General features: G+C 34.6%; 2 protein-coding genes across 4 annotated transcripts in view; one reads left to right on the plus strand and one right to left on the minus strand.

Moving 5' to 3' along the window:
* Positions 1-6,280: 6,280 nt before the first annotated feature.
* On the minus strand, positions 6,281-21,609 carry LOC136804070 (CCAAT/enhancer-binding protein epsilon-like). 2 transcript variants are annotated; one of them, XM_067060811.1, is made up of 2 exons: positions 21,466-21,609; positions 6,281-7,933 (listed from the first exon to the last, which is right to left on the minus strand). In XM_067060811.1, exons 1-2 carry the CDS (start codon positions 21,490-21,492, stop codon positions 6,920-6,922), a joined length of 1,041 nt encoding a protein of 346 aa, XP_066916912.1. In that variant the 5' UTR covers positions 21,493-21,609; the 3' UTR covers positions 6,281-6,919. The 2 variants fall into 2 exon arrangements, with proteins under 2 accessions (XP_066916912.1, XP_066916913.1); XM_067060812.1 differs by lacking the exon at positions 21,466-21,609 and adding an exon at positions 8,372-8,521.
* The window catches only part of LOC136804069 (nuclear valosin-containing protein-like), a 34,332-nt gene continuing 18,862 nt past the window's right edge, over positions 8,889-24,358 (plus strand). The window contains exons 1-3 of one of the 2 annotated variants that reach the window (XM_067060809.1): positions 8,889-8,998; positions 17,495-17,615; positions 24,253-24,320. In XM_067060809.1, coding sequence (XP_066916910.1) covers positions 17,511-17,615; positions 24,253-24,320 — 173 coding nt within the window. In that variant the 5' untranslated portion in view covers positions 8,889-8,998; positions 17,495-17,510. The remainder of the gene's footprint in view (positions 8,999-17,494; positions 17,616-24,252; positions 24,321-24,358) is intronic. The other variant, XM_067060810.1, reaches the window with a different exon arrangement.

Raw genomic sequence — 24,358 nt, forward strand, 5'->3', positions numbered from 1 at the left:
TTAGAAACCTGATTGATCCTGCCCTTTCGATCAAATTACTTTCTTATGATAGTAATTTTATCTCATCCTTGACATTTGAGCTGTACAACAAAGTGATAAGAGAGTACCATGTCCGTTATAAGTTTCCAGTCTCTTATCTCAGTTTCTTTCGGTAGATGAAGTTTATTTGTCATTGAGCGTATTTTGTCTGGTTTTATAAAGTTAACTCCATTCATCAGTCTATACGAGAAATCTCTGAATGTACAGCATGGTCGCATACCTCAACAGTTCCACCAATTCCTAATCACACCACTGCCACACAGCCCCGGTGGAGATCCAAATGGAAATTAAAATTCTATTTTTCCAAAAAGTAACAAAATCCAGTGGGGACGGTTTTTCAGTGCAATTTTTTACATTGAATTTCGAATGGGAATTAAATTGAAATAAATTTCCGGGTGGGGCTCAAATTGTAGTCTTCCAAAAAAAAAAAAAAAGCCACCACCGATGGTTGGGGGGTCCTAGGGTCTGTGACACAGGGTGTCTAATTCTACATCTATACCATTCGTTAGTAGCCATGCTACGCGAGCATTGATTAGAAAGCCAACTTCCCACCGCTGACGAAATTTCGGCTTAATTTTCCGGTGGTCGCAGGGTCTGTGAATCAGGTTGTCTAAGTCTACATCTATAAACTATCCGTTAGCAGCCATCTATCATATTTCTACGTGAGCAGCGATTATCCGTAACTTCGTCAAGCCAAGTGTAAACTAAAATATTAAAGATGGCCAAAGCAGCGACACGGTAGATTGCTTTCAAGACAAGCGACGATGAGAGATGACATAAATAGAGCAACCAAAAGCAAGATAAAGCCATGATTCGAAAGTATCGAATACAAGGGTTCTCTTCTTTATCATTCTGTTGCGGATCTTTGCGTGTGAACAAATCATCGCCGTTGCTTTTGAACAAAATTCCCAACATTTTTTGTTGATATAACTGTATTACCAGACTGCTACGAACTTTGATATCGTCTGAAAGTACATTTTGTCTATAGACCAGCTTTCACACAATATTTGCTGTTTTGGTTTTTAATGTGAAAATATATTTTTTTCGATCTCTATAAAATATGAGAAAAATGAGATATGCAGACGGTTATGTAACAACTCTCTACAATGTTAAGACGTAAAGGTATTTTCGCAAAGCTACAAATCTTTCTTTTCTATTTTGAGCTCACACACTCACAGTGTACTCAGCAAGCAAAAAGTAACTCAGACAATACACGTTTTTCTTTTATAAGAACAAACTATATAAGAACATAAAGCTTCGATGGCAAAAACGCTGAGAACAATTAAAAAATTCAAAGCTTTGCAGACTCTAAAACAGCCAATTTCTTAGTAAAATGGAAAAAAATACATAAAAAAATGAAGAAAATAAGAACATGTTAAGAACATTTTAGGCTTCAAAAATTTTATAAAGATGTTATAGTAAAAAAAGCTACGCGTAATTAGTTAAACCATTCCAGAGAGAAATCAATATTTCAAATTGAACCTTCCTAGCAACCTAAAGTACAGATAGTGCTTAGTGGATAAATTACAAGTCTGAAATTGATCAAAATATATCTATTCAAGTCCATATCGCACGTGAAGGACAAGATGTAAAGGGCGAAGAAATCATAAATAAAGACATCTCTTTTTTGGCTACCGCAAAAGAATCCAAGCTAGATCTATTCATTTATCACTTTATCCAATCATCTGAAAATCCGTATAAGCTAAAATACCACCCCGGAATACCGCCACGAGTAAAACATCATACCAAAGGAACTTCGTGAACAGAACGCACAGTGCAGAATATGAGAGAAAAACCTCGAAGAAGATAAAATAGAGCTGGAACGCTAAAACAAACATTGTTCAACCTTTTTAAACAAGTTGCAATTCGTTCAGCTCGATATATTTAAGGTTACACATGGTTCTGACTGTAAGGTAAAATTCATCCGTCCAATTTTTCTCCACATAGCAGACAAAAAGTCGAAAAAATACGTGATTGTAAGAATGGTGTATCCACCTTTCATCGACTCATCAAAAGGTGTAAAGTCCAAAGGACAGTGAAAATTAGAGATAGAGGAGTGTTAATAAAGATAGAGAAAACTATCAACCAAACTTTGCCCCCTTTTATGAAAACATCACGAAAAACTATTTATGATCACGTGACATGCCAAAGGAAAACACTCGAGTGCAAAATGGACGTGATAAATGAGCTGACCGCAAAAAACACCAGATTGTCAAGAGAGAATTTTTTTGTGAATGACAAGAAGGGGATCTCTTGAAGGTATGAGGGTCAACAGTACAGTTAAGTTTGATGGTGAACATGCCACTTGAAAGCAAAGATGTGAAATAAAAGTAAAATCAAATCAGAACAAAAATTCATGCAATTTGGGACAAACCATTATGTAACAAACCTCCAAATTGAAAATAAATTGCCCTAAAAATCGCAAGGCAATAATGCAGTTAAATTGTCTTGTTAGTAACTTTAAGAAAGAAGTTAATAAATCCCGAGTCTTTTCTGATACTACTCCCTTCTTTCACATCGTCACACTCATCTCTCGAGCGCCTCGCTGAAAAGCCTCGGTCTCGATGAAAAGAAAGAAGGCATTTTTTGGGTGATTTTCCTCAAAATCATTTTCATTTGGGAGGTTGTTACATATATGCATGATTTTTTGGCGTCAGTGTAAATCATAAGATCCTTTAATTTCTCCTTGATATATCCATACAACCCTTTGGCAAGAAACAACAATAAACAAAACAAACTGCGTATAAATGGTAGTGGCAACGAGTTCAGGGTTTTCTATTAACTTAATCAGATCTTCCCAGGGGGTAGAAGGTCGGAGAAATATTTCGCCAATGAGCGAAACTATTAATCGAGGTAATGTTAAAGACAACCCTGTCTTCGTTTTCCTATGGGAATGAAATTTTAGGGCATTTTTCTCACCGAGAACGATCTTTCATGTGGTAAGGGCGTCCTCCGCCCGTGTCTGAGACACATGTGATAGGGATTTTATGGAACTAAGCCTGTCAGTGAAGAAACAACCCTGTGGATTTTGAGCAGCCAGCAGGGTGAGATTTGAAATTCACTGAGGTGCAAGTTATGGATGGTAAATTTCCTTGATGTTCATGGGTATGATAATATATTGAAGTAAAATATTTTGAAATTTCTTTTTTTTTCGGATATTTCACCTTCAAATAACGAATTCCAAAAGAGAAAGGAGGAGACTCTAGGGCCACTTTTTTTGATGGGAAATAACTATTGGGGTAAGTTAAAATCAGAAACTTTTGAGTGAGGTATTGTGTGGATTCCTTATTATTTTCAAAGGGTAACTATTTAACTATTACACTCCAGTTGGGAGAGTCATTTGTCCAGTGTGGCAGAAAATTGGGCTACTTTTAAGAAGACCTTTCCATTGAGGTAGATTCCACTGTGTCACAATACAAAGACAGGGGTGAGCAGTGAGTTTGCAGTGGAAAAAATTGATTAAATCATATTTCAATTTCAGTAAACACTGCAACATTTCTAACTTTGGACTCCTTTCAATCGAAAAAGTGAAGAACAACAGTAAATCAAAAGCGTTATGATGAGAGCATCATGTCTGAAAATGGGACAATTCTGTCAATAATTTATACAGTGGTTTAAATTACTTTTGACAGTTAAAAATCTTACGATAAAATACAGTACATAAGAGTCATCCATTGTTCACAATCAAGCGACAGAAGGGGAAAGTAACGGGTATGAAAATTTTTCTCCTTATTCAATATACCTCAAAAAATAATCAATTAATGAATAATGCATACAAAGTAAACCAATTTGGACAACCTACGATTTGTGTTCGTTCAGGGAAAGGAAAAGAAGTAAAACCTCAACTAGGTTATGATGAATAACAGATTTGGACAGATTGGTTGATAGTAAAAACAATAGACTACAATGAGTTGTCACAGTGATCATAAAATTGATATTTGACCTGTATGTGGTCTATAAACTCAATTTTTTTAAATAGATCATTCAAAGCAATGTGACTTATGAATACAAAAATTCTATCAGTGATTCATTGGGTCGCATTTTAAGAATTCATTTAATATTTACACAAGTATGGTCCGATACGAAATGGGAGGCACATTGAAGAGTGTAGTCCATTGATGCTAGGTACAATCAAACATTAAAATATCATGCAGTCTAAAGATACAGTCTCCGCCTTTCTTAGCAAGAATGTATATGTTTTTTCGGCGAAAAAAACTGTCTGAGATCCCAGATATGTCATTTATATGTCCGATATACAATCAAAGTCCATTGAACAGTGGCGGATCGTCTTACAATAACGTTATCGAAGAGAGAGAAACAATTCTTTGTCTTCCAAGAAACGTACACGTTCTGACAATATTCTTGGGACAGATGCCAAAAAACAGTTATTATTCGATTAAAGACATGTTTAATTTTATAGGCGTTTTCGGCTGTGAAATACCCTTTTGAACGGCAAGGTTCTCGCTTTTACTGTGCGATCATTACAGAAATTTCAAGTTGAGCTACGTCGTCGAGACGCCGGCTTACTGAGAAATGAGGAAGTAGATAAGATGTCGAAATCCAAAGCTCGTTACAATGTAAGTACTAGATCGAGTAAACGGAAGAACGAACGGAAAAGGCATAGTCCATCAAGGCTCATAATCAATTAACAACAAAGAAGGAGATTATAATTTGTCATGTTTATTTCTAATCACATGAGTGGATTGTGCAAAGCCAAAACAATTAAGAAAATCAATCGATCGATCATGTTGAATTTGACACAAAGGTAATTGAATGAAATGAAAATGACTTCCGGAGATCGAAAGGTTGCTGACGACAAACCATCAATTTTATAGAATTAATGAGGGTCACAGAACAACTCGACATAAAATCATATGAAATATCTTCATAATCCGCAGTTAACCTGCAAATCAAAAAGGTCACTCCAATTAAGAGATAATGTGGAAAAGCTCAGAACACTCAAAGAGTCATGGTGTTTCTAGTCTGATGTAGAGCCGAATCCTTTCATAAAACTAAAAGTCATCATTGTAAGAAATCAAACAATTAAAGGCTAAGAAGAATCAGTTTTTCAAGATGTATTCTTTAAAAAAAGATGCAAATGACATCCCTACGTATCATTTAGTCACAGCAAGAAAAATCCCACACCTTAAAAAGTAAGACGCAAGAGAAAAGGGAGAAGGAGTTTTTACTCCGGAAAAAGGATTTAACATCCTCTCTTCTTCATTTATGACGAAAATACTGAATATGCCAAAAGGGAAAAGATGCCTACTCTATCATAAAAACACGTCACATATCGAAGCGTCTGTTCGAAAGAAGGAAATCGCATGGGGTGGCAGAGTGCCGAAACATAATAAATAAAAGTTTCAGATTTAAGAAGATTTAAAAGTAGATCAAATTTCTCAAACTATCGACGACAAAGAGTGACAACGAGGACCATGTAGAGTAGAAGGGGTACAGTGATATTAAAATTATATGTAATCGACAGTTGCGATGCATACTATCTCTTTGAATACGGGGACAAGACTAAGTAAATCTGAATCTCAAATCAAAACAAGCTTAATTTTAGCCTTTTTTTAGATAAGACATAATGAGGAATTAATGAAATAAAATTAATTAAATCGGCAGAAATCGGCTGTATAAAAAAAGTGTCCCATGGAAAAAACCTCAAACAATCGATTCTATTGTTCAAAAGACGTATATTCCTAATGGGGATTTATGTCTTACAAAATATACACTCAAAATCTAAATGGTGATGCAATCTCGATGTCTCCCACTGTTTACTGTTACTTATCAATTAATTTAGACGATAATGTTACAATTTAAAAGTATTTAAATTTCGAAAGAGGCTCTCGTCTCCTGTTATGACTAAGTTGTTGACAACTGAGAAAATATTTCAAGTCAAATACGCATGCAGGTTGATCTAGCGAAAGATTTCGAAATCCCTTTATATTCCAATATTGTCAAGAGCTTGTACAAAAAAGCAATAAGGACATGTTTTAGATCTATTGTCAAACATTGCACAATATTGGTTAGTACAAGAGGGTCGTATTAATTGTAACAGACTCAGTATCTCAGTGACAAAGGTGATTAGTAAAATAGCACTGGGGGAGTCACTTGAAATGACGTTAAACTTACTAAGATATTGCTTCATATCAAAATGGTCGAAATTCTTTATTAGAAACTAGAGCATTACTCAAGTCCTAGGCATTTTTAAAGAATTCTGAATTGGGAGACTGAGATATGATTTAAAGGACTAAAGTTTCCTGACTTTTTTTCCTTCATAAACTTTCGTGTTACATTTTTTTCGTTAATAATTCACTATTTATATAAAAAAACCAAATTGTAAATCAAAAATTTAAACCAAATAAAAGGTCTACACAACGTATAATATATACATTTGTCATTTTCTTTTCTTTTTCAAGTCTTAAAGCTACGAACAGTCAAAAAATAAAAAATACAACCATATTTGATATTTTGCAATTTTTTCTTCTTTTTTTCAGATACATTTTTTCATGGTTAGAATTAATTTTTGGATAATAGGAACATAGAAGTGTCATGCAGTTTAACGAAATGAAAAATTCAATAATATGAATGTAATTAATTAATTAATGTTATTACTTTACAATTTTCACCCTAGAAATTTCAAATACTATCTTTCAAATGAAGGCTTCCTTTTCGTGTAACTTTCTAACAATTTTAACTTTTCCAGCATTCTGTTCATGAGTAAGTGAAATTTCTGATAATCTTTGCGAAGTGACGAATCCATAAAACCACTAGTCCATAATATACAAAGTAAAATAAATCCAATTTTTCAAAACATTAAGATGGTGGATAGACTGAAATGAAATGTAATTTGAGAACATTTCTTTCCATAAGTTTCTCACATATTATTTACAATCTTGCTGTTTGAGAAGATTTGAGGATATGATGAGAAATGTGCTGGTTTGATTCCAGGATTGTTGTAAGAGATGTAACTCTTCAATGCATTCAATTCCTTTTGAAGCTCACTGATTCGGTTACGTAATTGATCATTTTCTTCAGTCAACTCTCCTACACGCATCTGGGTTTCAATATGCTTTAGTTTAGCTTTTGTCCTGCTTTTGCGCACAGCTACATTATTTCGTTCACGTTTCACAAGATATTCCTCACTACCTTTCTCAAGTGATTTCCTCGACTTATGATGACGAGGAGATTTGTTGCTGGATTTTTCGTTTGGGCTGACGTTGCCTTTCTGTGGGCTATCGCTTTCTTGGCTTTCCAATTCAGCCAAAGCAGCCTTCAACTTTTGGGCATTCATATCCAGCTTTTCCATGTTCAACTCACCATCAGATTCTACATCAGATGATTGATTGCTTTGGTGGGCTGACTGGAGTTGATGCATTAAGCTTTCCCCTTTATTTGCTGCACCGTCGCTTCCTTGGAATTGAGGTGTGGGGAAATCAGCATTGTCAAAATCATGTTCAGGAAGTAAACTTTCTGGCGTTGAGCATCTTGAGGTGGCCGCCGAATCTGGTTCTTCTTTAATTTTGATCACACCAGGCAGAGGTTTGTGCAACATTTCTGCGTCTCTGGCAACTTTTTCGTGAAAGATATCATCAAAAAATTCCCGAGGAGTTGTAGGTAGATCAGAAGTTAAATATTTAGACAAATCAAGGACACATTCGGAGAAAAGGCTGTCTTGGTGTTGTTGGGAGACAGTTCCATCTGATTCTAAACTTGGGACAGCTTGGATGCCTTCTTGAGCTCGGCGTTGAGCTGCTTGAAGTTGAGCTGCAAAGTAAGTTGGAGGAATCATTGGCATTATATTTGTTTTCGACACGACCGGTTGTGATGAGCGGAGATTGTTTGCACTCAAATTTTTATCAAGATGGTCAGTACCACTTCCAAAACATTCCTTGAAAAGTAAATTGGAAAATTGTTTTTAAGTCTGTGTGGCTGCATGAGAAAGTTTTGGACATCATAAGACTTTATTGCAGAGTACAGGACATAGATGAAAGTTATGATCTGTTAAGAGGATTCGATGGCTCTGAATGAACATTCTCAAAAGAGGATTTTCCTTTCTTTGAGTAGTGAACTCCAGCCAGCCACAATATTTTTATCTTCCAAGAAAAATTTATCTAAGTTATGAGCTGATCGACTAGTAATTTCTCAAGATTATCTAAAGCACTAATTACAGCTACAAAAACTAGGAATTAAGTGATAATTCTAAAAACTTGTTTACATGTTTCAAAAAGATACAAGAAAAAATTGACATAAACAAAAAGGTAAACAAAAATGACAAAAAGCTGAGAATCCTTTCAAAATCCAGATATTCAGAAGGATATATGTTTACCTGACTTTCCGAAGTATTTGCCAGGATTGTATGGTTCCTTTTCCAGCAATAAAGCCGTTAGGATAGGGTAAACTGAGTGTAAAGTCTTGAGGCTTACGACACAAATCAAGGTTTGTTTCTTTTGCTAAATTTTCATCGCAAAGTTCGACTCTAGGTAGAAAAATAATTAGCGAAGCATAACGCAGAATCGACGATTGTTTAAATGAGCGTTCTGATTGGTCAGGACCCTTGTCGAAACAATCTAGAGAATACATCCCCTTTTTCATAAGAAAGTACATTCAGGGGGTAGAGTTGTAACCTGGTATAGCTCAAATTTGTAGATGAGATCAGTTTTGAGGATAAAAATTCAAAAAATCTGAATCGAAATAATGTTTTAAATATGTAAATGGCTGATTTGATTTAAAAAATGTCAAAGTAAATAAAAAGTAGGTATACCTATTTAAACGTTTAGACCCCCTGATAAAACTATATCAGTTTTTCGGAAAAAGTTGACAAAAAAAGTATACTTTGAACGACCGATTATTATGTCCATAGCTCGAAACCACACTTCAAAACACATGGTACAAAATTTTTATTTACAGAAATTGAGCACTTGAAGTCACAAAGCATCACAAATAATAGAATAAGGTATTGAAATTTCAATGTTAGGCTCGAAATCATTAGATGTATTTCAGTATATGGCCTCCTAAAACATAGGTTTGTAATCTGGCATCTGGTTGTGTTTTTCACAATTTAGCTCCTGGATTTTACGAACAGATTGTCCGCTGGAAAATTATGTATGTGCTTTTCCTTAAAATGTGCTCCTGGATTTTAAGAACAGATGTCTTTTAAGGTGACCCCTGGATTTTACTTGGGTGTTTTGGAGGAAAGTCTCTCCTAGATTTATCTATAAAATTTACTCTCCTGGAAAAAAAGAACAGATATTTAAAAAAAATCTGCCGGCGGCGGCTGCTCTTGATGAATATGGCCATGTTCGTAAAAAATAAGCTTGGTGGTGGCTTCCTATTATTTCTATCTCTAAAGAAGGATGTCAAAATCAGAAGAGTGGATGTCCACATTAGACCTAACTTACGGAAATCTGTTGACAGGGTTAAAATTATAAATTTAAGGAGCTTCACTATTTTTCGAGCGATGTCAGGTAAAAAAAGGAGTGCCGTTTGCAAAGCATTTTTAGTACCGTCAACTGCTCTAACTTGGGACTATCTGACAAATCGGCCACCATTTGATTTGATGACTTAATGAACGGCGTATTAAAAAATACACGAAACCAAATTTGTTGTCTTAAAGAGATTTAACAGCCAGTGAAAATACAGACTAGATATTAACCAGTCCCATGTTTCGACCAATCGCGGTTAGTTTGAAACAAAGGTGACGGGGCACGGGGTGACGGGGCAGCTCTAATCAAAGTAATTCAAACAGAAAATGTTCTTTCGAAGTTTGCGTCGTGTACAACGCAGACCAGAAAACACCGCAACATATTACATACATATATACATATAATAAGGTTATATTAATCAATAATACACTTTTAATGCTATATGCATGTTTGTTATATGTTATATGCAAGTAATATACATATTACAATTCCCATCACCTGAAAACCGAGCTTTCTCAAGAAAATGATAGTAAGGCTATTGTTAAATCATATCTCATTATATCCCCTCCATCACCTTGATGGTTGAGTATGAATATGATTTTAATGGATAATACTGTAAGTTGGTCTAATGTCGACATCCGTCTTCTAATTTCGACACCCTTCTTTAGAGATAGGAACAATAGAAACTGAGGAAGGTCGGAATCGCTGATTGACTTTGATTAGCGCGGCGAGAGGAAAAATCTTTAGTCTATCAGTAATTTCGACCTTCTTATTATTCCTATCTTTAAAGAAGGATGTCGAAATTAGAAGACGGATGTCGACATTAGACCAACTTACGGTAGCGTAGAAATGGTGGTATTTTATAAATGTGTCAATATTTTCCACCTACCATTATGAATTTTTAATAAAAATGACATAATTATACTCATACTCTAAAACAACAAGCTTGCAGCATTTAATCGTTTTTAAAAACATGTCAATCTATATCCAGTCACATGATTAGCATACTGAGTATGAAAAAATATTTTGCTGTAAATTGGTTCAGAGGCTTATATTTCATGATTTTGACAATATTTTTGCCATTCAATATCATTTTGTCAAAATTTGTGGGTGACATGTTATTTAAAAATTTTCATGATAATACTTATTTGTACAGGGGGGGAGGCACGCAGCTACTACAAGACAGTATGACACTTACTACCGTGGTGGTACTGTATTCAGAAGTTATGAAAACAGTTACTACACAGTGTAGTAACTGCTGTTTGGGGGTGGTGCCAAACACTAACACTAGCACTTTTGGTGTAGTAAGTGCTTATATTTTAATTCTTTTTCAAGAACTTTCAAAATTTTTCGCCAAAAATGAATTTTTTTGTGAAAAAATTCTTTGTTAAAAAAAATATTTTTGTTATAAATGGACAAAAAATTTGAAATTTTTCTCAGACCCAACTTTGAAATTATGCCTTCCCTAATTATCATTAAAATGTTCTCAACAGCTGTTAACCAAGTAAATTAAAAGAAAATCTAGCACAAAAATGGCTTTAGGTTGAAAAATAATCGCAATTTAGGGTAATTTCGAGCATGTTTTTGATGATTTCACTCAAAAACAGGGGTGGTACCTGGAAATCTTTTCTGAAAACAGTTACTACCAAGGTGTAGTAACTGCAAAGGGTGGTGGTCCTGAAAAAAGTGTTGAAAAAGTACTTACTACACATCATGTCTTGTAGTAACTGCGTGCCCCCCCCCCTGATTCGTATATAATTGTTTTAGACATACTATACTAGTAGTACTAGTACTATTTTATGTGTTATGTAGTACGTGTTATGAATTTTACGTCATGATATTGTTATATTTTTTCCGGTCTGTAATTTGTATGCCCCGTGCCCGTGACCCGTGTTTCGAACTAGCCAGACCAATCGTCCCAAGTTAGAGCAGTTGGCGGCATTTTGCAATGTTGTTTGGAAAAAAATGCAAAAGTATCTTCAATGTATTTCTCGAGAAAAGCAAAGTAAGACTTGAAATAAGTGATTGTAGACGAAGCAAAGTATAGTGAAGTAGCGAGTAAATACAGCAATAGATAAACGAGTAAAGAAAGTAACAAAGTAGTAGCGAGTTGATAAATCAATAGATAAACGAATGAAGAAAGTTGTGAAGTAGTAGGTAGATGAAGCAATAGATAAACTATTGAAGAAAGTTGCGAAGTAGCGAGTAGATAAAGCAAGATATAAACGAGTGAATAAAATTGCGAAGTAGCGAGTTGATAAAGCAATAGATAAACAAGTGAAGAAAGTGGCGAAGTAGCAAGTAGATAAAGCAAGAGATAAACTATTGAAGAAATTTACGAAGTAGTAAGTAGATAAAAAGCAATAGATAAACAAGTGAATAAAGTTGCGAAGTAGCGAGTTGATAAGGCAATAGATAAACTATTGAATAAAGTTGCGAAGTAGCGAGTTGATAAAGCAAGATATAAACGAGTGAATAAAGTTGCAAAGTAGCGAGCAGATAAAGCAATAGATAAACAGAAGTGTGGATAGACAAGTAGGCGTTGTCTTATGATTTTTTTACTTCTAAATCTAAAATTCACTTCGCATTTTGCGAAGTGCGAAGCTATAATTCAAACCCTGGTTGACTTCAAAATTTTCATCAAAGGTGTAAGGTAAGGCCACAATCACAAATAACTTTGTTTGCGTCGTTTTTAGGTAAAAAAATGAGTCTGTCAGGCTGGCAAAAAAAATGTAAAAAAAGAGGATTTTTAAACTACGAGTTTCAGGCAAAAATCAAAGCTTATAAATTGAAATAGATTGCCCGCTATTTTGCCATGTTTATGTAGACATTTGTCAATGTGGTTCTTATAGATTTTCCCCTCTTTTCTTGAAATGTGATATCTCTGTTTTTATGACTAGGGAGATGATAACACATCCCCACAAACCTATAGGAAAGGGTTGGATGGACAGGGCAAAATTTCCCCCTCAATTTTTAAAAACCAAACTAATTTTATTTGAAAGCCCTTACCTTAGGGAGAAAAATGAGGGGTCATTTATCAAAATTGGTTAAGTATTTCCAAAGTTATTTCATATTAAAAACACACAAAATCTCCTTTCCAAAGAAATGTCTGCTTGCACGGCTTTAGTAAGAAATAATTTTTCAAAAGCATGAAATCTAGCCTTCCATGCATGGCAGGGAGTGCAGAGTTTTGCTGGTGCAGTCTGAAAATCGGCCCGATGACTATTAAACTTTGTATTATTGCTAATGAGCTGGAAATGATAGCTAAAAAAATTTTAGCACTAGAAAGCTGAAAACCTCAGCTTTCAGATGGTGTATGCTGCTTATATACATGAAAAAATTGCAATTTCTTATTATTTTTCAAAATTTCAGACGGCCTGTAGATTTTCAAATAAAGCAGCATAATGATGGATTGTAGCCTAATCTTACCCTGGATTTACTGAAAAAACTGCGATTGAAAAGATGAACCAGCTCATTAGCACAGCCACATTTGTTTCCATGTGGGTTAAGAATTTTCCAGTGCAGTAAGCATAGTTTGCCCCCCCCCTTTCTTAAGGGGGAATGACACCTTCTGAAAAGTTGAAGAAGGGGGGGACAGGAATTTTCATGAAAAAGAGGGGGTTAGCAAGGAAGGGGGCTTACTTTACATATATATTGTAGATTATTTTCAAGCACAGGTTATGAAATTTGGTCTTCATTAAAGGAAGTTTTCTGTTAGAGTAGTCTGAGTCGAAAAGAAGAAAGAAGTTTATTATTTTGCTTTCTCTCTAAGATATTTCACCATATATTTGTTAGCTATTTTTGTCCAAAATCCTTAGGGGATAGGCATTTTTAAAGGTTAGGGGATCATTTAAGAAGGGGGGGTCAGACCCCTTTCCGCACTATGGTAAGTCAGCGCTAAGTCGTGTTTTCACCTTGACGTTGAAAAATATCAATATCTTTGGAAAGAAAAGAGATATTCAGATGAAGTCTTTTTAATTTGTTTCCCTGATAATTTCTGATTGATTTAAAAAAAGAATGAAAAGATTTGAATGATTTAAAAGTAAATACTAATGCATTGAACTTAATTTTGGTGAAGTCTTCCTTGTGACGCGCCAAAAATCTTGACAACTGCGCACCCAAGATATTACCTCCGTTATATTTTGAAATTGAATTTTTCTGTGTAAAACAATGAAACGTCTGATCGAAGTAAGGATGGTGGGTGAAGGATGGAATTGGATAAAATTCCCATCAATCTTGCTACCTCCTGAGCCAGACTCAAAATAATCAGAAAATAATTAAGAAAAATGTGTCCCTGCAAGCGATTTAGAGCACATTCAAGATCGGCCAGGATCGGCCAAGTAATTCTACGGCCCAAATCGGCCAGGTCCGGTTCGGATCGGCTAGGTCCGGTCTGGATCGGCCTATAACGGCCAGGTCCGGTTTTGTCAAATTACAAACCTGATAAAACAAAAATAATGATGTTCGGCCAATGTAAGACCGGTCTAGGCCGATATGGACCTGTCCAGGCCGATACGAACCGGTCCAGAATGTTTTACGGAAGCCGAAATACTTATTAGAAGCAAAATTGTTTTCAAACAGTCGTCGTTTTTGTCGTAAATCATATACTCCCTTGTATATCATAACATTGACTCACTCGCTCTTATTAATCCATTAAGAAAAGATTGTTAGAAATCCTCCTTAGAATAGAATTGCACTGTGTCCCTTCGTTAGTTTATTTAGACATCGATCCCTGTATCATTTACATATCTCCCCTGTTAAAACTTGCATGTCAATATTTTTCTTCGTATTTCATACCAAAACCAAAAGGAATACCAATTGTTTCGACCTTTTAACTAACAACAGCACAATCTCTGAAAAAGAAACTGTTACTTGCCTTTTCCTTTGCTGATATTCCAACAATACAGTAATCTTGATACTTTATAATGTTATCTATTAGCTCATGAAAAATTGTTCTCGTGATGGTTTTAGTGAAAACATAAAAATGAAAATGCTTCTTGCTTCTGTTGTGGTACTTTTCCTTTTGCTTTTGTTTTGATTTTAGAGTTAGAGACTTTTAAAAACATCCGGAAAACTTTTTTAATAATTTGATCGAACAATTTTCAAAACATTTGAACGTTCTCTGGAGTTCATTCGAACACTTTACAAAATGATTCGAAAGTTTTTAGGCACTCGAGATTGTAAACAAAAAACCGTCATACGAAAAAGAGTTACTTGTTTGTTTTCAGACCGGACTTGGCCGAATTGGACCGGTCTAGATCGGCCTTTGTTTAGAGAAAAGATTTAGAAACATGGCTCAGCTAAGATCGGCCTAGATTGGCCAAGATCGGTCAACATCGGCCGAATTCGGCCAGGAACGGTCCAAGCCGGCCAAAAGTTCGGCTTTTTAAGGATCGGCCCATTTTCAATGTGCTCCAAATCGCTTGCAGGGACACAAATGATCAGTCAGTCAAACTACGTGAACACAAGTAATTTGTGATTGTGGCCTAAATCAATAAATAAAGGAAAGTGATCCACAAAAAAAATTCAAAGTTTTTGGCCTGGGTCCAGCATATTTCAGCCAAAACAGATTTTTGCAAATTTGCTGACGTCAGCAAAACTTTTTGTGAATCACTTCCCTTCATCCATTTATACCTTTGGTGAAAATTTGAAATCAAAAGCTTTCCTCCACTTGAAGCTATTCAAAATTTTCTTTTTTATGATGTCATCAAAATGGGGCAAAAATTAAGTCTTTTCGAAGTTTTTCAATAGACAATATCGGCTTAACGTGAAAACTCAGATTTGACCCCAAATATTGCTCACAATGCTTTGCGCGGAAAAAAGTTCATGGTGAAATTTTTTCCGCACAAAGCATTGTGGGGAATTCTCGGGGTCAAATCTGAGTTTTCATGTGAAGCCTATATCGTCTATTATGGAGCAAATAGGACCATCTGACCATACCCTATCTCCTTTTCTGTATCAAAATGCTTTGAAAAAACCTATAAAACATTTACATTCTATGATATGCGGCCACTAGGGTGTGCATTAGGTATCTCGAGTTGTTTCTAAAACACTTCTTTGAAAATAACGTCCCAGATCCATTAAGTCTTATAGTGGTTCTGTTAACCTAGTTAACTAAGCCCATATTTACAAGGCTTTTGGCAATATGCGTTTTTAGCGTTTTTCATTTTTTTCTCTTGTTGACTTCTTATAAAAAACACACACAAATTTTTTTCTTCACTCTCGCTACACTTTACAATAAATGTCAATTTATACAGTACAAAAGGAACGCATAAACTGTAGTTACATACTTAGCAAATCCAATATTAGCAGCCAAGTAAATAAGGAACTCGATTAGGAACTTTTAGGATGAAACTCTCTAGAAAAATAAGGAACTCCAGGCTCGGAGCTAAGTTATGATTCCTTATAAAAAAGCGTGTACTAAGAAAATATAGCAGATTAGATTTGAGGGGAAATAAACATAACAACAGAATGTACCTCAAATTTTGTATTTGCTGTAAAACCATGGTTGCAGGAATCTTGCTTTCTGAATGGTCTCTTTTTATAGCCTAACATGCCATCTGTGCATCCCATTGAGCATAAAAATCTTATATGAACTAAATGAGTTTTGGCTTTTAAAGCTGGAGCAACAGGTTGATTATCACATTTGTGATATTATTTTTTGGGTACTCCATCAGGTACTCTACTGGAGTACTCCATGGGTGGACTCCATATTTTACAACTACTTAATCTCAAAAGCTTTAGCATGTTGAAAGAAAGTTTCTACAAGACCTTCATCTCAAAGCAAGCGCTTTTTTGAATCTATGACCAAGGATTGGTTATAATAATCAATCTGAAGCCATAAGTATCCAATACATGTATACCAATCCAATTCAATTGGTCAAAATGGAAGCTTTTATGATGGGTTGTCTCAAGTACCTTACTCCTTGTTTTAAAAAATATGTAGAGGTTTTGGATAGTATAGTGGGCACCCCCATCTCAAAAAATAGGAACATGATCTTGCCCCTAGGTAATAGCTATGTTGTAAAAGACAAATCAATTATATAGCATTATCCTCAACAAATTTTATGCTGTAGCAGGCTGTAGTAATTAGTTATTCAAAACACCCTCATGTTCTCTCAACTAATTATTCCAAATACTTCAAGCATACAAACTTTTGCTAATTTAATTTACTTTTCGCAAATTTGACAAGAAAAAATCTTTCATTTTTTTATAAGTTTTACAGATTTTTTATTTTGTCAAGAACTTCCAAGAATATTCAAAGACATTTACTTTTGCGAAAAATGGTTAAATTTGCAGAAAGCTCCGAAAGTTTTTGCTGATTTCTTTTATTGTAATCTCAGGCCTGTTGTTCCATTTTTACCGAAATTTTGACAGAAATGATCCATTTTCAGTAGCTAATTCCAATTAAACAATTTCAAAAGCTGGAACTAATTCTATGGATACTGTCCTGTCTTTCTTTCAAAACGTGTCATGTATTCCCAGATATTCAAGCTAATAATTAAATGTGCTAGCATGATTTACATTTGGAACCATGTTTACCTTTGAAAAAAGCAAAAGGCTCAAAAATTCCTAAAATAATGGTAAATAATGTCCTTAAAAGATAAGGGTGGGTATTTACCAGTTCTGAAAGGGGATATGTATATACTATATTCGCTGGCATCGAGGCAAAAGGTCCAATTAGTGTCTGAGAAAATTGAGGCTTTTCTAACTTAAGATTGTAACATTGGGCCTTTTCTTGTAGTAGAGAATGGTTCTATCTACAAGAGAAAAGAACACATCTCTAAATTTTATGTTATCAAAGCAAAAAAAAAAGTTTTCTCGGACACTTATTTTGATATTGGACCTTTTGCCTTGACGGCAGCGATATTTACAAGAGGGTAACATTGTCAGGTAGGTGTTAAAGGGGTCTTGCTCTGCCACACATTCCTAATAATCACAAAAAGGAAGGTTTAATGGACACTTGTAGACGTTTCATTGTATCTTAAAATGAATCTGAATGAATTGTTCTCATTACTTATTATTAGGGCTTGATGTTGAATAATGTCTCAAAAAACCCAGGCTGCTTCATTTGGTGGAAACAAGAGGAAAAATAGTGGCGGTGGCTCTTATTTTGTGGATCGAGCTTTTTTACCAAGAATAAAAGAGGTATGTGTCGATTGTTTGTTCTCATTTTAGTTAAGTCAATCATGCAACAAGACTTTGTATGGTAATAAATGGCCAAAATTTGGCACAGGTGATTCTTTGCGTTAAAATAAGATTTCAACAGTAACACCTGATTATATACATGACAGATGGACGCTCGGAATTCCCGAGTTAGTAAAACCGAAATAGAAAACCGAGTTAGCAAAAATCCTATAACTTCTTTTGTCAAATTAAAATTTTCGAGTCAGCTAACTCGATTTTTTTTGTCAAATTAAAATCTTTCGAAATTTTCGAGTTTTAGCTAACTTGATTTTTTTTCTCATTTTAAAATTTTCGAGTTAGCTAACTCGATTTTTTCTTTTAATTAAGATATTCGAGTTAGCAATCTTATACAAGAAAGTGTTGTTTATCTACGAAAACAAAACAAAAGCACACTGTTACATAATACGTTTTGGTTTATTAATTTATTAAATTTTGCATAGCGAAAGTATTAAGATAGCCTTTCACGGCGGTGTGGAATAAAATTTAGATTTAGAAAAGGAAAGTGTTTGATATGGTGGAAAATCACTAAACTCACTGATTTTAAATTATTTACAAGTTCGTAAAACAAACGGAAGATTTTCGCAGGTTTTCTTTGGATCACGTCATATATCTTTGTGTCATGAGCTTCACACTTATTATTTTCTTATTTTCTTTTAAGCATATACTTTATGTGTTTTATGAGAATAAAATCAATAACTCTTGATAGAGGTTAATATACCCTTCGGTCATTAGTTCTTACAAAGTAAACAAGGTCTGGCGCATAATATGAGCATATTAATTTTTGTACCTACCCCGCCGGTGGGCTATAAATTAACCTATGTCCGTCCGTCCGTTCGTTACCAACTTTTCTCGGGATTGAGTAATAGGAATCTTTTGATTTTTGGTACAAAGGTGCAAAATGGTGGCGGCCAAAGTGTGTGACGGAGCCCGATTTTCGAAAAAAAATGTTTTTGGGCAAATTTGGGCCAAAAAACGGCTAAAAAACGGGTTTTGGACTTTGTGAAATATTGGATCATTGATTTTTTCTGATTTTTTGCATGAAAGAAGGTAAAAGATGGCTCAAGCAGATTTTTGTAAAAAACGAATTTTTCAGCTCAAAAACGCATCTTTATCTTTAAGAATCACTATTAATAAGCATACATCAATGTTCTTAGCCAAATTACTCAATTTTTTGATGAGATAGATGTTTTTTTTGCTCACGAAGTCTTGAATATGAAAGAATATTTCAAGAGCATGAAATTTTTGTTTCTAAACGTTTTTTTATAAGAAACAAACGACTAATTTTAATAGATCGTCACTATTTGTGTTCTGAATGATTGTTTAATGGTTACGCTCACGTAGATATCAATTATATATGTGTTAAATGCATAACCAGGTAGGTCCATAAAAGTATCACTTGTTCTTATAAGAATCTACTTTATAAGAATCCCATGCTACAACCCATGCCGCGAGTGTAATAACACGGAGATAAATTAAGGTGTTGTGATATTTTTGAGTTGAGAAGTTCGACCAATAAAGCTATATTTACACTCAATTATCTTTCTCAAACCTTTAAACAACTTTTTTGTCATCTAATTTTCGCATATTTTCGCATATTATTCTCTTCCTTTCCAAAAAAAAGCAAGTTTAATTAGTCATAATTTACACTTCTAAAATTGATAATGTATTTTAGAGAGGGACCTGCCTTCGAAAGAGTTGCAGAACATTCATAAAACATTACCTGTTTCTGTTGAAAAATGATTGTTCTTCTAGTTGGTAGTAAGTGGAAAAAAGCAAAAATCAGAGGATAAAATTTGACGAAAGATAACGAAAGACTTGTTAACAAATACCCAAAACATATTTTCATCGGAAAACGGCAAATGAAGTGTTTCATGTTGAGGCGACGATTTTCTGAATTTTAAAAGGATTTTTTTCTGAATCGGGAAGTTTGTTTCTTTGCATACATTTTTCTATCTTGCTTCCCGTTTCTGTTTTGAAGAAATCGAACCTTCCTAAACCGGCAAATCTTCCGAATTAGGAAGAATTCTCTATCTTCCCGTTTGGGTGTCGAGTCGGGAAGATCGTCCCGTTTGGATTCAAGTTAACTATCCTGAATAAATTACTCTTAACAGATAGTTACATACCATCGTGCAAAGTAAACACGAGTGTTGGATGTATTTTTTTCTTATTGATGCAACCTTACGAGAAAAAAGATTTGGTAAATGAGTCCCTGACTCGAGTCGCATCTATGAAAATCTTATTGAATTTGTATATGGATTGCATTTCTTGAAAGTGAGATAAAGTAAATATCTAGGCTGTGTTAAGCAATATATCCCGTACTTAATTTAAGACCAAAAACTCTCAATCTTTTCTTTGTAGCAGTAGCTGCCATCTCTAACTACTTGTTTTTCCCATGCAGTTTAAATATAAGGCGAAATTTTCAACTTAAAGTCGTCTTGTTTATTTAGCATAGACATTTTCTGATGATTCAAAATTTTGTAGTCAGACGAACGGGATAGTCTTAATTTATTAATTGTTTTTTTTGAGAGATTTTCTTTTACCTCGTGTGGTTTTACACACATTTCAAATCAAATACTCCCATGACAAGCCTAACCTTTAGTGTAGGTATTTTGCAAATTAAAGAAGCTATTAAATGAAGCTTAGCAAACTCTTAACCTCATTAAAGCATTCAATTTAATACACTCCAATGTCATTCGGACGGATGGAAACATGCTGTGTTTAAATCTATTCTCAGTGTAATAGTGTATTGAGCCAATTAGATCGGATATTGTTGGAGGCAGCATCCTCCTAACTCCCTGAGGCACTTTTAAGCTCCCTTAGTACATGAAATGTAATGGATTTGATCTTTTTCATATTTTGATATCATGTGCGTGATGGGCCTGAAACCGTATTCTTTATAATAATAATAAAATAAGCCTTTCCTGCCCGATTAAAATTCCGGATATTAAAATTTTGGTCCAAGAGAACACAGGTGAACCAAAACGTTAGCTAATACAAAATTGGTAAATTCGATGGACCACAGTTTGAAACATGTAAACTGGCTAACAACCACTTCACTATCTGGTAATTCCATTTCTATATCCATTGTGAACGTAATTACCTTATTACACGAATATTACTAGTCATTTTATTAACACGAAAAAATTCGTGTTATATATTCGTGTAATAAAGTAATCTCCTATCCTGCTGTAGCACTTGCTCTTAAAGTAGTAAACTGTATTTACACATTGTATCTATAAAAAGTATATTCTGTTTAGGAGAATTTTTTCTGCGACACCTTTCTATGATACCCTCACTTGGAACTATGCCTTTCTAGATATCCTTGATTTTTAAATCACTTTACTAACATAATTTATCAAACCTTTTTCTTGCATCGGTATTCAGATACCCCCAGAACAGAAATATTCATTTTAGAAAGGGCATACAGACATCTGAGAAAATGATCACAGACGTCCTAATCTTACTAGTTTTACTGATTTTTCAATTTTTACTAAAACTAACTTGTGAAAATGTTGGCTGGGAGCCCTGTGATCATTCCCGTGGGGGGGGGCACTCAAGATAAATGACCTACCATACGTGCGGCCCTTAGGGGTATATTTTCCAAAGTTCCCAAAGTGTACTGTAAGGGTCGAAATCAGCAAAGATGAGAAAAATTGCACCCAAGGGGTGTAAACTTCGAAAATCTGACCACATTATATTTTGCCTGTTCACTGTAAGGATCCGATTTCAAAGGTCTACTTTTGGGCCGCACGTATGGTCGTTTTTGAACCGAATGCCCACCCCCCCCGGATCATTCAGATAAAGATCATACCTGTTTATGTTGTTTGATAATCTGCATGTTTGCTTCTACTGGTGTTGTTCTATCCGAAGCAAACCTAGGACATTATCTTTGGGTGGTTATGGTAAAAATCTTTCTCTCTGTGTGTAGAGTCGACGAGTTCAGAATGACATTTGTTCTGCAGAAATCGTGATGGTGCGTGCTAGTTATACTGGTACATTGTGACGTTCAGGGATAGTTTGAGTCTCAAAGGTTATTTGAACTTATTACAAAATATGTAACTACCAGTGGGACGAGCAGACGCGACTGTCATAAAAGTCTGGCTTTGACGTCTGTTTAGAAAAGTTATTTTGATTCTATGTTTCCAAGTTGCTTTTGATAGAACAATCTTTACTTGTAGTCTTTTTTAACAAGCTTTGACCTAGGAAATCTATTTTGTTTGAAAAAATATATCTTTAGACCGGTTCTTTCTTTTTTTTTTTTTCACTAAGTTAAACATTTATGATCTTTTGAATGACTCAGTCTCCAGTACTTTTCTTATAAAAAGATCATTAACGCGGTCATTAATTAGTGTTATTTGAGCGTCTATATAAATCCATAATTACCTTTGAAACTTTTGCACTCTTTTAATACTAGTAATATCTTGATCCTGCCAATTAATAAAATACTATAGGTCACGAATTTCATATAGATTGCCTTCTAAAAGTGCGGAAAGCAAGAACCTGAATCTTAAAAATCATTAATAATTATTATGAGGAACTCGAATTGATGTCTCAAAATCCCTTATCATCGCATTCGCGTAAATGAATGTTACCTTTGGACAACCTTTTGACATAAACTTATTGCATATAGGAAAGAACACTAACCGTAATTAATTTACACGTCTTTTTTTTATAAGAACAAACTATATAAGAACATAAGGCTTCGAGGCCCAAAAATTTAAGAACATTCTAAGAACATACTAAGTCTCCAAGACTTTAAAAACATGCATTTTCTTAAGAAATTACATCAAAATGCTCAAAAAATGCTGAATATAAGAACATTTTAAGAACATTTTTAGGCTTCAAATCCAAAAATTTAAGAACATCCGAAGGCTTCGAAAATTTTTGACGTTCTTATAAAAAAAAACGTGTATCTGTCAATCTTAACCCTTTAACTGCCGTGCTTTTATTTAAGGTTCGACCTATTTGCCAGATGTTGGCATATGCCAACACCAGTGACCGTAGTGTTTACCATCAAATTTAGATCGATTTTCTGAAAAAATATCAGAAGAATGAGTTGAAAAATGTATGATTAGGGAAAAAATCTTTAAAATATGTTTTAATTATTCAATTTTGCCATTAAAATGGATATAGTTCAAAATCGAACTTTCGATAAACTTCATAAAAACGGCCTATGCCGACATCAGCATAGAAAGATTAATAATTTACCATTTTACAACCTCGGTGACTCACAGCACTAGTGCCACGCAACAATATACAGGATTTGTTGTTGTCATTAGATACAAAAAGAGGCTTTGGAGTGGGTGAAGTCTATTAAAACGGTCTTCCAACTTCTAAATAAAGTGACCTGCTTAATTGAATTTTGATTACAGGAAACCCGCTTCCAAATATCTTGGCCAAAGTCTAATATCAATGTTAATATCAGATACTGGAAGACTAAGAGAGAACACTGTTTCTAGATATTTGGGGCAAAAAATCTTCAGGCTTTTAGAGGATATCCTCAGGATCCTCTGTTTTGCCTTGGATACGGCTTGATAAAAAATCAATATTTTAATTTCCCAAGGATCCTTGGCTAACTCAGGATCCTCATTTTTTATCTCTTCTTCTCAAATATGATCCTTAGTGTCCTCAGGATATTGCGAGGATATCCTCAGGATCCTCACAAATTTGTTTTACGTCAATTATTTTTCATTAAAGAAAGTGAATCTTAGGATCCTTAGGATCCTCAGGCTTTCCCAAGGATCCTCAGGATCCTCAAAAAAAATTTTGACGTCAAAGGCTCATACTTTGAGAAAAAAATAATTAAAAAAGTGAGGATCCTCAGGATATCCTCGCAAAATCCTGAGGACTCTAAGGATCCTAAGGTTCATATTTTGAGAAAAAAAGAAAAAAAAGTGAGGATCCTCAGGATATCCCCGCGAAATCCGGAGGACCCTAAGGATCCTAAGGTTCATATTTCGATGAAAAAAAATAAAAAATTGAGGATCTTGAGGATATCCTCGCAAAAGCCTCAGGACCCTAAGGATCCTAAGGTTCATATTTTGAGAAAAAAAGAAAAAATGTGAGGATCCTCAGGTTATGCTCGCAAAAGCCTGAGGACCCTAAGGTTGATATTTTGAGAAAATACAGAAAAAGGTGAGGATATCCTCAGGATCCTGAGGATAAATGTGAAAAATCCGTGCTTAGCTCTAAGACATTCTGAAGTTTCGAAATTTAAAATTACTGCCCCGACTCACGAAAAAAGTATTAATTTACGGTAATGGGAACAAAATGGTCACAGAAATAAGAATACACCTTTTTACGGTGAGCTGTTTCGTATAAAAAGTCACCAACATTTTGAGTAAACAAACCATCCTATTGGCTAAAAGCAAAAACATAAACAAAAAAATTTAAGAATAAGAGAACAGAAAGCACATTTTTTTGTTTATGTTTTTGCTTTTAGCCAATGGGATGGTTTGTTTACTCGAAATGTTGGTGACTTTTTATACGAAATGGCTAACCGGAAAAAGGTGTATTATGAGACTACGAAAAATGAGATTATTTACATTTGTTTATTCAAACAAAGCGTTTTTTTAACATCGAACTTTCCATCATATAGTATTTGGAAGTACGAGAAGGGCCACACGAAGCCGATGACGTGGTCGATTATCTTCAAAATCGGTTCCAGTAAGTCTGTGTTCATTTTGAGATTTCGACGTTTTAGC

Source organism: Clytia hemisphaerica, unplaced genomic scaffold (genome assembly GCF_902728285.1).
Source record: "Clytia hemisphaerica strain Z4C2 unplaced genomic scaffold, Clytia hemisphaerica genome assembly, whole genome shotgun sequence".
NCBI lineage: Eukaryota > Metazoa > Cnidaria > Hydrozoa > Leptothecata > Clytiidae > Clytia > Clytia hemisphaerica.

Bases quoted from the DNA above. Each gene is read 5' to 3' on its own strand.
- LOC136804070 (XM_067060811.1), bottom strand. From the start codon at position 21,492: ATGCAGATTATCAAACAACATAAACAG. The intron at 7,934-21,465 runs GTATGATCTTTA...TTACTTTTCAAG, and splicing joins TTATCAAACAACATAAACAG to GAATGTTTTGGAAGTGGTAC.